The sequence below is a fragment of the Cheilinus undulatus genome, linkage group 3 (assembly GCF_018320785.1).
Source record: "Cheilinus undulatus linkage group 3, ASM1832078v1, whole genome shotgun sequence".
Lineage (NCBI taxonomy): Eukaryota > Metazoa > Chordata > Actinopteri > Labriformes > Labridae > Cheilinus > Cheilinus undulatus.
The window spans coordinates 54,295,311-54,308,873 of record NC_054867.1 but is presented as its reverse complement, the minus strand read 5'-3'; the positions used below and the strand labels follow the sequence as shown (position 1 = coordinate 54,308,873).

General features: G+C 39.7%; 1 protein-coding gene across 1 annotated transcript in view; it reads right to left on the bottom strand.

Moving 5' to 3' along the window:
• The window catches only part of LOC121507344 (dihydropyridine-sensitive L-type skeletal muscle calcium channel subunit alpha-1-like), a 32,149-nt gene extending 20,265 nt beyond the window's left edge, over positions 1-11,884 (bottom strand). Inside the window, exons 1-9 of the mRNA XM_041783627.1 lie at positions 11,697-11,884; positions 10,105-10,210; positions 7,286-7,425; positions 7,039-7,103; positions 6,809-6,961; positions 5,227-5,432; positions 4,902-5,005; positions 4,219-4,364; positions 2,374-2,455 (exon numbers count right to left, since the gene is read on the bottom strand). Coding sequence (XP_041639561.1) covers positions 2,374-2,455; positions 4,219-4,364; positions 4,902-5,005; positions 5,227-5,432; positions 6,809-6,961; positions 7,039-7,103; positions 7,286-7,425; positions 10,105-10,210; positions 11,697-11,884 — 1,190 coding nt within the window. The remainder of the gene's footprint in view (positions 1-2,373; positions 2,456-4,218; positions 4,365-4,901; positions 5,006-5,226; positions 5,433-6,808; positions 6,962-7,038; positions 7,104-7,285; positions 7,426-10,104; positions 10,211-11,696) is intronic.
• Between the last annotated feature and the right edge of the window lie 1,679 nt (positions 11,885-13,563).

Genomic DNA, 13,563 nt, shown 5'->3' with positions numbered 1-13,563 from the left:
TTGAGTTAAGATAACTATGATTTTTACCAGAGTATTGGTGTAATACCCTAACACCACCAGGAGGTGGCTGTAGTGAGTCTGAAACCACCATCAAAAAAGTCAAAGAAGAAGAAAGTAATAAAGGTGCCTGATATCTGTCTGGTTTTTTTTTTTTTTTTGTGTATCCTGGTTTGAGAAACCTGGTTGGCCACCTGGAGAACTCCTAAAGAAAACAGGATCCTGTTCCATGTAAACGCGGAATCCTGTTTTCTGACAGCTGTAGTCTACCTGTTCAGATGTGACTGTGATTTAACACAGTCGCAATAGTTCGTAATAGTTGGTACGCCAATGATCAATCAAACAATCTAGTTTTATCAGACCTTAGGAAGGATCTGTTTAACTTTCTAACTAATTTAAGAATTGTTTATTAATAAGAAAACTATGTCACTAAACAAATAGAACTTATTATTATTTTTAACTCATTGACTGCCATTGACGTATATATACGTCAAACTGTTTTTTCAGCTGCTGGCACAAGGGGGCACTCTCACGCTCCCTGTGAGTAATTTTGGGGGTTCTGGGATACGTAGTCAGAACACAGACGACGGTAGCTCAAAGCCACTGAGATCAAAGCATGAAGAGGAGACGCAGGGATGGAGGTGATCTAAGCTAAAAGTTCTAAAATATTCAGTATCGGCACAAAATGCCCCCCAAAAATCTGAGGGATCAAGTGGCCAGTTTCACCAGCAGACGCTGGAAGAAACTTTAAACTTTTGCATGAGAAATTGGTAAGTCACTGAAACCGACAGCGAGTCCAGGCATCAGCGCGTTCATTCATCTGCCTCAGCTGGCCAAGAGGCTAAAGAATGCGGCGAGGTCTCCCCCGTGTGTCGGAGAAAAAGGCATCCACTGGCCAGCTGGATGCTTACAGCGACGACACTTCAGAGACGGACTTTTCTGACCCGGACTCTGAGGAATGGCTGCCGAGTGAGCGGAGCGGATCTTGTTCTCCGTCCCAGAGCGATGGAGGTAAGTTAACGTTAGGATCCCCCTGATTATTCAGACAAATTTATCAAATAAAGCCATAACTCATGCGTACACCCATGCAATTTAAGAAGCAGACTTGAGAGATGAGCAAGCCCCATGCAGTTCTACAACACCGTCTCTTGGCAGAAAAAGAGGTAAGAACAAAAAAATTCTATATTATAGATAATATATTACATGTATAAAACATATTATATATTATATTACTTCTATAATTTACAGGCAGTGCCAGGGGACACGCAAGCAGGAGAGGACGTGGGCGTATCGGAGGTCCCGTGGCGGCTGTCCAGTTGTATTGTGCTGTATTTTTATTTATTTTATTTATTTTACAATAAAATAACATCTGTAATACAATTTTCAGATGTCTTTTATTTCATTGAAGGCAAAATTATAACATTCAAATCTCTGTTTTGCTTGACAGACTCTCTTTCACAAAAATGCGTTTTTTTCAGCTTTCTAGAGAAAAGTGGTGTTTTGGAGCTATTTGGTGTTTTCAGAGTCATAGTACAAAATATTCTGTGGGTCTTGAAAGATGACTCAAAATGGCCGAAAACGCTGGCCCAAGCCACTTTCCATTTTCTAAAAGGGCTGGCACTCAGTGAGTTAATGATAAATGAATTTAAACCTGCCAAGTAACAAAAATGTCTGATCAGCCAATCACATTTATGCATGTAGACGAGGTGATGATGTGCTGAGGTCACAGCCAGCATCAGAAAAGGTACAAAGCTAACTGAAGTGACTCTTACCTTCAGCTCATAGTCTTCACCACCTCTACATGCATCAGTGTTGTGTTAATAAAAGTTAGGTGTACCTAATAAAGTGGTTGTTACAGTTTAAAGAATCTAAATTCACTTTAACCTTGCAAAGCTGATGGATTTCTGTATTTCTCACTGGCGAATCCATCTTGCAAAGCTCCCGTCTGAACCGTTTGGGCCCGGTTAGAAAATGATGGGACCAATCAGTGATGAGGGGCGGTACTTTTGGGCGTGGTGGAGTCGTGACGTAAACAGGCAGCAACAAGAGGCCGGTGCAATTATGGTGGAACAGCTTAGCGTGGATGCTGCTAAAGCGCCAGTTTTATCAGAACTTGACGACATTTCTTGGTTAAAAGAAGAACAAAGAACAGCAGTGTCGTCGTGTACCGACATGTCTACAGCCGCCATGGTTCACATTATGCAGTTCTCTATGGAGTTTACTCCTCAGTAGCGGCTACGTCACAAGTTTTGTTGCTCTGACTGGCCTGTAAAGATGTGACGGACAGAACATTCATCCAATCACCCTCAAAGTTTTGTTTCGAAGGCTCGGCCCTTTCCCAAACGCCGTCTGGCGTGTCAGGTTAAATTCACTTACTAATAATGAACAATGAGCTGCATGGTGTCCATCTTACTGACACTTCCAGTCTCAGAGCCGCCGTTTTCTGTGTCCAGGAGCCCTGAGGAATCAAACACAAAGACACCAGTCAGCAGATCTTAACTAACTACAGATGTGTTCAGATGACAACCATTTCACCTGAGGACTGTGGTCTTTATTTCTGTGTTCGCTCGTCATCTCTGATGACTATTTAAAAGTCACAGTCCCTCTAATTAACCATGTTTTTCTTCTAAAGGTTTTGTCCAGTAGTCGTTTTAAATGACTGACCCCTGCTGGACTGTCTTGGTCAGGGGTGTCAAACTCAAGGCCCAGGGGCCAAATCCGGCCCATGGTACAGTTGTACCCGTCCCACCAGATCATATCATATTTTTATCGTAACTGGCCCACCAGTATGAGGTCTGCAGATTTCCCCCAGTATAATAATGTAAACTTAACCTGGATGACTGAAAATCTCCTTCAGTCAGAAGAATTAGAAAGAGTAAAAAGATTCTGGTTAAAAATTCAGGAATGTGGGAAAAGAAATTTGTGTTTTCATTTTGTATTTTCTAATTTGCATCTCACAGGAATGACTTAAAGTTATGGTTTTGAGTTTTTATATCACATTTTGACCTTTTCAAATCATAGTTTTGACTTTGATTTTCTGCATTTAGATTCACCATTTTAATTTTTGAGTCACATTTTGATGTTTTAGACTCATGAATTTGAATTTTATCTTACATTTTGACATTTTCAATGCCAAACTTTGAATTGTAATCCCAAAATTTAACCTTTTTATTTAAAATCTTACATTTTTATCTCATCTTTGGACTTTGTTACTCAGTATTTTTAATTTGATCTCTTATTTTGATCTTGAGGACTCTTGATTTTGAATTTTATCCCAAATCTACACTTCTAAACTCTTGATTTTGAATATTATCTCATATTTACACTTTTTAAACACACGATTTTGAATTTGATCTCATTTTTCACTTTCTAAACTCTTGATTTTGAATATTATCTCATATTTACACTCTTTAAACTCTTGATTTTGAATTTGATCTCATATTTTCCCTTTCCAAACTCATGATTTAGATTTTTTTTCTTATATCTTGACAGTTTCAACTACTAACTATAACTTTTAATCCCAAATACTGACCTTTTCAATTCAAAATTTAATTCTTTTTTCTCATCTTGTGACATTTTAAACTCATGGTTTTGAATTTTATTCAGTACTTCAACTGTGAAAAAATCATGATTTTAATTTTTGACTTTTTCTTTTAAATCTCAAAATCATTTATATCAATGTTACATTTTTGCCCCCTATAGGTTGTTACCAGTTAAAGGGAAAGGGAAATTTGGACCCAGTTAGACCCTCAGGTTGGACCCAAATTCAGAATCCGGCCCCTGCTGTGATTGAGTCTGGCATCCCTGGTCTAGGTAAACTCTAAACTATTTCCTGTCCACATTTCCTAAATTTTCTTCCTTGTTAGGTTATGCTCCCTTTGAGCGATGTCCACACCTCGTTGTCCGTCTACATGAACAGTTTTGGATGTTTCCACCTCACCACTCTGTAGGAGGAAGAGTAGTGCCACCTACTGGTCTTGCATTGATACTACAGTGTTTTTAGTTTTTTCATTAATTTGAACGCCGTACAGTAAGGAACACTCTTGTCATACATTCAACCATTAATTACCAAATAACTGATGATTGAAATCAGCTGATCACAGCTGACTGTTTGACTTCCTGTTCCTGCATGAACCAAGGCTAAGCTTCAGTTGTTGATGGCAGAACTTAGACGGTTGCGTTTCTTTAAATTAACCCTTTGTTAGTGTCAGTGTGAGTCACCCTGGCCTTCCTGGTCGTTGTCGATCACTTCGGCCTGTGTGATCCACTCCATGTAACCCTTCAGATCTTCATCCAGCTGCTGAGTCTCCCTCAGCTTCTGGAACTCTCCACGAGACTTCGCCTTCTCACGCTCCTTCGTAAACTCTCTACAATACAAAATAAAACCAATATATAATTAGATTCATAACATTAACCTTAACTTAGCCTCTATTGACCCCCTCCACCAGAATAGAAACAAATATAAATAATCCTATGCTGTTAATAAACAAACAAATCCAATCAATAAATAATTATTTATAACATGAAATAATCAATAACCAACTGTGCCTTCATCAACTTCCTACAGAAATAAAATAGTGTTAAGGATAATGTATAAAATTACAAACACATCTAATTTAACCAACTTTATAAACTCCAACATGTACAATCAAACTTAAAATAATAAGTTTCTACTGTCTCTGACTTTTATTCAGATTTTTGCGTCCATGTAAACATTGTTAGTCAGTTCATGATTTCTCAGACAGGAAAGAAGACACAATCCTAAAACAGCCGGCATTCCAAAACTAAAATATAAAATATAAAACAAATCAGCTGACAGATGAGGATCATGTCAGCGACAGAGACATGATGCCAATAAAAAAAAAAAAAACTATAAAAGAATAAAAAGATGGAAGCGTTCCTACCCACTGAGAACACCCAGAACCAGATTTAGGACAAAGAAAGATCCGACCAGGATGAGCGTGGTGAAATAGATCCAGGGCCACTCCATACCGATGGCGTCGTTCACCTGTACAGGTGTGTAATGAACCCAAAACCCAGACAAACACAGACTTAGATCTCTATTATCTCATCCACACAGTCAGGTTAGGAGCAGTGGTTCTACAAAAACACGAGTTATTATCTATGTATAAGTGTTTAAATCTTAGACACTGGAACATTAGGAATCATCGTCGTTAAACCGTCCTCCATCTTTAACCCTCCGTGTTCAGCTGCAGTGTGGTGTCTCACCCAGTAGAGGACGTCGGTCCAGCCCTGCGTGGTGATGCACTGGTAGACCGTCAGCATGGAGAAGCCCAGGTTATCAAAGTGTGTGATGCCGTTGTTTGGACCGGGCCAACCTGCCCTGCACTCCGTACCGTTAATCGTACAGCGTCGACCGTTTCCTGCCTGAGCGCACGGAGACGGCTTCTCATTCTCCACTGTGGCGATTATATCTGCCAAAATATTCAAACAATATAGAAATACAATTTTCATAAATATATAAATATAAGAGACGGCTTCTCATTCTCCACTGTGGCGATTATATCTGCCAAAATATTCAAACAATATATAAATACAATTTTTAAAAATATATAAATATGACAGACGGCTTCTCATTCTCCACAGTGGCGATTATATCTGCCAAAATATTTAAACAATGTGTAAATATAATCCAAAGAATAATCAAAACACTGTGTAAACATAATTAAAAGAATAATAAAAATAAAACAGACAGCTTGTCTTTCACTCTGGTGATAATATTTGATAAAATGTTAAATATAATTAAAAATAATATATATATGGTACACATATAAAATGTAAAAATAATAACAATAAAAAAAAAATCATAAACTCAATTCAAAACAGAAGGCTTCTCAGTTATTTCTGGGCAAAAAAAGAAACACAAAATTTGATAAATTTTAAGACTAAATCAAAGAATTGCCCTTATTCCAACCACTTTCCCAAATGTTAACAAAAACTTTGGTGCAATTTCAACATTGCTCTTTCTCTTAAAGCGAAAAGTATGACTAAGGATCATCACTGTCTGTGAGGGAGATCACACAGGGCACTCACTGGGTGTGATCAACCCTTGCAGTGCCAGGTGTGTGTGAGCTGATTGCTCCTGATTGTGACCAAGTAGTTTTGTTCTCTTTTCTGACTATTGAATAAGTTGGGGAGATTTTTAGTTCTGGTTTGCTACCAACTAGCCTTGGGTTCTTTTTCATCCCTTTCCCAAACATTGCTTGTTGCTAGTTATCCTTCTGGAATAACTTTATTTTTTAAGAAACCTGGTTCTGCAATTGCGTCCTATTTTTCCATTTATCTGACACCATCGTTATTTTAGATACCATCAAAAGTCACTGTCGAATTTTTTCACGTTTTCATGTGTTAATTTTCATGCTTAAAACTCTCTGTACCCACTAATAAGGTAGTGACCTCTCCTGACCTGTCCAGATGTGGTAACACCTCTTGTGTAGTTTGTTCTTTTACCTGCCCAGGTAAGCCCGGCTGCACTCACCTGTCCATATGTGGTAACACACCTTGTGTAGTGTTGTTTCTCCTGCCCAGGTGTGCTCACCTGTCCCGATGTGGTAGCATGTCTTTTGTAGTGTGTTATTTTACCTGCCCAGGTGTGCCTAAGTGTGCTCACCTGTCCCTATGTAGTAGCATGTTTTGTGTCGTGGTTTTTTACCTCCTCAGGTGTGCTCACCTGTCCCTATGTGGTAGCATGTCTTGTGTCGTGGTTTTTTACCTCCTCAGGTGTGCTCACCTGTCCCTATGTGGTAGCATGTCTTGTGTCGTGGTTTTTTACCTCCTCAGGTGTGCTCACCTGTCCCTATGTGGTAGCATGTCTTGTGCATCTTGCACTTGAAGAGCTCCAGGCCCATGATGGAGTAGATGGTGACCATGAAGAGGACCAGCAGTGTGATGTGGAACAGTGGGAGCATGGACTTGAGGATGGAGTTCATCACCACCTGCAGACCTGAAGAAACACACTGCTGAAGACTTACCTGAACAGGTGAACTGGTACATGTGAGGATGATCAGAGAAGGAGCTTACTGGGAACGCCAGACACCAGTCGAAGCGGTCGAAGCACTCGGAACGCTCTCAGAGCCTTGAACAAGCTACATAAACATTTTTATTTTGTTATTACATTTCTTAACTTTGCTATGCTTCACTACACTGACCCTCACACTGCCGATCTCTGTTTCAGTCTTCCCTCCATGTGAAGATGGATCAGAAACCCGGTTCTCTGCCTGTCCCTGTTTCAGTAAATCACCTCTAATGAGGGTCTTAGTGGACTCACCCCACAGAGACACAAACGAAGTCCAGAATGTTCCAGCAGTTTCTCAGATAAGCATCTGCATGAAACAGAAATCCGTATGCAACGATCTTCAGGAAACACTCGATGGAAAAGATGATGAGGAAGATGTACTCAAGACTCTCCTGTTAGAACAAGTAAACACACATTAGAGTAAACACAGAGACCGCAGGAACTACAGTCAGTCCCAGAGAACTACAGTCAATCCCAGAGAACTACAGTCAGTCCCAGAGAACTACAGTCAATCCCAGAGAACTGCAGTCAATCCCAGAGAACTACAGTCAATCCCAGAGAACTACAGTCAATCCCAGAGAACTACAGTCAATCCCAGAGAACTACAGTCAATACCAGAGAACTACAGTCAGGCCCAGAGAACTACAGTCAGTCTCAGAGAACTACAGTCAATCCCAGAGAACTACAGTCAGTCTCAGAGAACTGCAGTCAATCCCAGAGAACTACAGTCAGTCTCAGAGAACTACAGTCAATCCCAGAGAACTACAGTCAGTCTCAGAGAACTACAGTCAATCCCAGAGAACTACAGTCAGTCCCAGAGAACTACAGTCAATCCCAGAGAACTACAGTCAGTCCCAGAGAACTACAGTCAATCCCAGAGAACTACAGTCAATCCCAGAGAACTACAGTCAGTCCCTGAGGACTACAGTCAATCCCAGAGAACTACAGTCAGTCCCTGAGGACTACAGTCAATCCCAGAGAACTACAGTCAGTCCCTGAGGACTACAGTAAATCCAACAGACATACAGCCAATCCCAGAGAATTACCATCAGTTTAGGGGAACAGAAACCAATTCTTTGGAACTACTGTCAATCCCAGAGAACTACAGTCCATTTTAGTGAACTACAGTCAATTCCAGAGAACTACAGTCAATCCTCAACAACAACAGTCAGTCCTGAAGAACTACAATGAATCCCCAAAACTACAGTCAAAGCTAGAGAACTTTAGTCAGTCCTAGAAAACTTAAGCCAATCCTAGAGAACTACATGCAAAGTTAGGTGACTTCAGTCCCACCAGGGAACATGACCGTTTGAAACAGTGTATTTGGATACGTTGATGTGCTGGTTGCACTCATTCACTTAGACTTTCCCCATCTTACATGCAGTCTCTTAATTCAAATATAAATGATGATTAAGAGAATAAAAGGAATAATTTCAGTTGATTGAGTTATATGTTCATGTTTACTGAGAATTAAGATATTTATAAAATCAGAAAGATGATTTTATAGAATCTAGTATTCATCAAAATCAGCATTCATCATTCTTTATTTAAAAAAGCATCAGTGGGTTAACTCAGGCTCTAATAAGTGAGGGAACTAAAAGAACACCATAACAATTAAGTAAAAAACAAGATTAGACAAACGGATTTTTAAAATGTTTTATTAATCTCTGTCACACTTTCATGTTACAAGTTTACTCATTTAGAGTGAAAACATGCTGTAAAAACAGAACAATCAGAGGATCCTAACACCAGGACACCAGCACCTCTACTGATCATTGTTACTATGTTAATATCATTAAATGTCATTAGTGACTGTTGAATTAGAATAATGTTATTATGACATTGAAACGGTTCCATTATGGTTCAGTGACAACATAATTATTAAACAGTCACTGTGTCATAATGGAAAAAATGACACGTAGTTTTCATGTATGTAATGTAATCATGATATAATTATCACAATTACATTACATTTTTTTTTATAGAAAAAATGAAATCATTTTACTATAAAATAAATATGAAAATGTATTATACGCATCAAAACTATATCATAATGACAATACATAGAGATGCAATAGAATATGTGATAATGACATCAGGACCGAATGTTACAGACTGATGATCAGGATCCAGACCTGGGTTAACATGTTAGATTATAAAGTCAACATCCAAACCTTCAACTTCTGTTAAATTCAGTTAACTCCACAACATAAGGCCTCTTGGACTTCAGAGACCAGCTAATAATTGGACAGTGAAGTTTAATCAGGAGGCTTTTAATGTGAAAAAGTCAATCACCTAAAGAAGGTGACGTAATTCCTGTTAAATGTTAACATTCAGGGGTTTTACGCAGAAATAAAGCATCACTGTTAACTAATGAGTCTATACAGAGATTAATGGTTGATAAGGCTACATTTCTGATTTACCGTGCCTTCCTCTGCTGACATCTGTCTTTGTTTAAAAGTATGAAAAGAAAATAATATAAGAGACAGACACACAGACATACAGACATACAGACACACAGACATACAGATGGACAGACATACAGACACACAGACATACAGACACACAGACATACAGACATACAGACACACAGACATACAGACACACAGACATACAGATGGACAGACACACAGACATACAGACACACAGACACACAGACACACAGACATACAGACACACAGACACACAGACACACAGACGGACAGACATACAGACATACAGACACACAGACATACAGACACACAGACATACAGACATACAGACACACAGACATACAGATGGACAGACACACAGACATACAGACATACAGACACACAGACATACAGACACACAGACATACAGACACACAGACATACAGACATACAGACACACAGACATACAGACACACAGACACACAGACATACAGATGGACAGACACACAGACATACAGACATACAGACACACAGACATACAGACACACAGACACACAGACATACAGACACACAGACACACAGACATACAGACACACAGACATACAGACACACAGACACACAGACATACAGACACACAGACATACAGACGGACAGACAGACCAGGTTACTGTTGGTGTTGTTGCTGTCTTCTTCAGGCATCGGTAGATAAACAGCCAGAGCAACACAGTTAGCAAAGATGGCTAACAGGATGATGATTTCAAAAGGTCTGAACAGGAGTAATAGGAAAGTAGCATGGCTAGCATGGAAGCGCTAAAGGCTAATACAGGTAAGTAGACTAGAACAGTGGTTTTCAAACTTTTTTCGCCCAGGGCACACCTAAGGTTAAGGCAAAATGTCAAGGTACGCCATATTTAAATCGATACAAAATAGACTATTTAAAAAATGTTACAGTCAAGGTGGCCTATAAGGGGAGAGCTTTCAGGGCCCAGCCAACTGGGGGATCATGGAGATGGTAAAATTGGGCAAAAGTGGGCAAAAATTGGTAAAAAGAAAAAAAAAAAGTGGCCAAACAATGGGTTAAAATTGGCAGAAACTTGTTGAAAGTTTCAAAATAGTGGCAAAAAGTGATTACAAGTGGCTTTAAAGGGTTAAATGTTGTAAAAGGGGGTAAAAATGGGTTAAAAGTGATTTTTTAAAAAAGGACAAAATTGGGCAGAAAAGTGTGTGAAGGCAAGGGCAAAAGTGGGTGAACATTGGCGAAAAGGTGGCATAAATGGGTTGAAAGTGTCCAAAAGGTGGCAAAATAGACCACAAGTGGCAGAAAAGTAGCAAAAAAAAGTTTGAAGTTACAATAGGGTGGTAAAAAGGGGTTAAAAGTGATTAGGAAGAATAAAAAATGGACAAACAATAGCAAAATTGGCCAAAAAGGTTGCAAAAATTGGTTAAATGTGGCAAAACATTCAAAAAAAGTAGCAAAACTGGGTCAAATATGGTAAAAAAAAAAGCATAAAAAAGCAGCAAAATGCTTTTAGCTGTCAAAAGAACCAATCCAGTCATCACAAAATTAGCTTGCCATGCTTTTCACTTCTAAATGAGGTAACTGTTAGCCAGGATGCTAGCACCAATGCTAATCCAACTCACATAGACTGACATCATCAATAAATCACAACTGGGGAGGGCCCATTCTTTGGGTTTTTCCACCCAGATCTGTGGGCAGGCCTGGTTACAGTAGGCTACAACGTATGGTTGTACAAGTTCCCACGGCACATCTAGACTTGCCTCTTTGAGAACCATTTGAGAACCACTGGACTAGAACACCGGTAAGACCAGGTCAAGTCTCTCAGAGTAGGTGGTTGAAATAATGACCCTTTATCATTTGGAAGATTAAATAAAAATGTCTGACTTCCTGTTGGGGTTTGTGTCGAGGTTGAAGTGTTTTGTTTTTAGTGAATCTGCCTTCATAAAATCATGAATTCACACCAAACTTTGACCCTTTACTTTTTACCACAAAATCTCTTTGTGACTTTTAACCTGTAAGAAGTTGACGGTAAGAAGAGCTAATTAAGAGCTGATTGGCTGAAACCCCTCTGACATGTTGGTTTAAATCACCTAGTATGGAAAAATAACTCACTTCCTGTTTGTTTCCTTCCATGACATGGGTGCCCTAATGATACTCAGAGCTGATCTATGTATAGATCTATCAAAGGTTTTAAATACATAGATGTATAACTGTAGATGGACTCTGAGGATACTTCCACTCCACGATGCTGATGCAGGCCTTCCTGAAGGGGTTCCTCAGGGTCAGGAAGAGCAGGGAGCGAGCAGGTCTGGGGTTTCCTCCTGTAGCCATCAGCTTCTTCAGCTTCTCCTTCTGCTTCCTCTTCAGCGTCTCCTCGTCCATGATGTAGGACGTCAGCGGGGGGCTGCTGCTGTCGGCCATGATGGATCCTGGAGGGCTTTTAGTTTCCAGACGGACTGATGAGGATGGTATTCAGGTTTATCAGCAAATCTCCTTAGTCGTGATCAGCATGGTTCTGCTCAGTTCCATCTCTCAGAGCTCCTCTGATGATCGAGAGGTTCTCTGTTGGCGACCCGTGTCTCTCTGAGGTTCTCTATCAGTGTTCTCTGTTGGTTTCTCTCCAAGTATTTCCTTGAGGTTTTCTAACAGTGGTCGGTGTTTCTCTGAGATTCTGACCTGGTTTCTCTGCGAGTTTATCTTTCAGTCGCTGGTTTCTCAGGGCTCTGTCTGAGTTTCTCTGCCAGTCGCTGGTTTCTCGGGGCTCTGTCTGAGTTTCTCTGCCAGTCGCTGGTTTCTCAGGGCTCTCAGTGGAATGGCAGCTGTCGGCGTGACGTATTGGGGATTTGTATTCTGAGCAGCTGTGCGGTGACAGAGTAAATATAGACAATAGGCCGGACTGCAGCCGGCCCTCACTGCAGGGTTATTTATGTCTGTTCAGGAGTCAAAGAAAGGGGCATCAGGTTTCTAATGCAGGGACCACAAATTGAACTTGAGGCCAATTTTGGTCCTGTCATCTTAAAGAAGGACTGCTTATTTCTGATAAATAACCGTGTGTGTCTAGTATTCACAGTTTTTCCTGTACTTCCAGAAATCCATCATCAGATTGATAATATTTCATATTCATTTCTTTTAAATTGGTATTTATCAGAGGTTTTTTTTTTAAATAGCTCAACTTTTACCAAAACTTAAAGTCAAAATGTCAGATTTTAAATATTTTAATATGCATTTGATTAAAACTGGAAGGTCTTGATAAAAAAAAACAAAAACAAACAAACAAAAAAAACCCTTTTCTATTCACTGAAACAGAAAACCGATCAACCCTGAGTTTAAAGGTCAAAGGTCCCGGTTGTATTTGGTCCTAAATCAGTTATAATAAACATTTATTACAGCTGTATTAATGACTCAGTGATAACGACTGACTGACCACGTTCCTTCAAAATATTCCACAGTGAAGTCCACAGCCTGGTCATGTCACTAATCATAAATATGAGCTGGCTGGTAATCTTTATTTAAACACAGATAACGTATCTTAACATTAAACTTAACGTCAGTACTTGGGTCAAAGTGTAGACACTCCTGGTCAGATTTTACACCAATACAACCCATGCTACATGAACTTCCAGGTTTGCCTACAAAATTACGCCATGACTACACCACTCTATAGTTTTGGAATGCAATGGCGATTTCCTCATCTCAAACAATTTATTGAAACAAGTCAAACAACAGCACAAAAAGGGGTACCAGATACTTTCAGACGAGGGAACCAGAAGTGCTAAAATGCTAACTTACTTCCATGTTCCTGCACCACTCTACTGAGTCAAACATGGAAAGAAAAACTTGTGTTTGTCCTGAACATCAGGTAACTGTTCCTCAGTTATTTAGTTTTAGATGAATCACTGCTGCTGAGGTGCACAAAGCCCTCAGACTTTTAGAGCAGAGGAACCCCACTAAATCCCATCCTGCTGCCGTTTCTCTGAGTTTCTATTTCTTTATTTTTCTGGAATATTTCTGGACTTTCAGGACACAGAAGAAGTTTAACAATTAAAGCTTGAGTACGCAACAGCAGATGAGAGTGATGCGTTCTCTACTCCCCTTCCCTT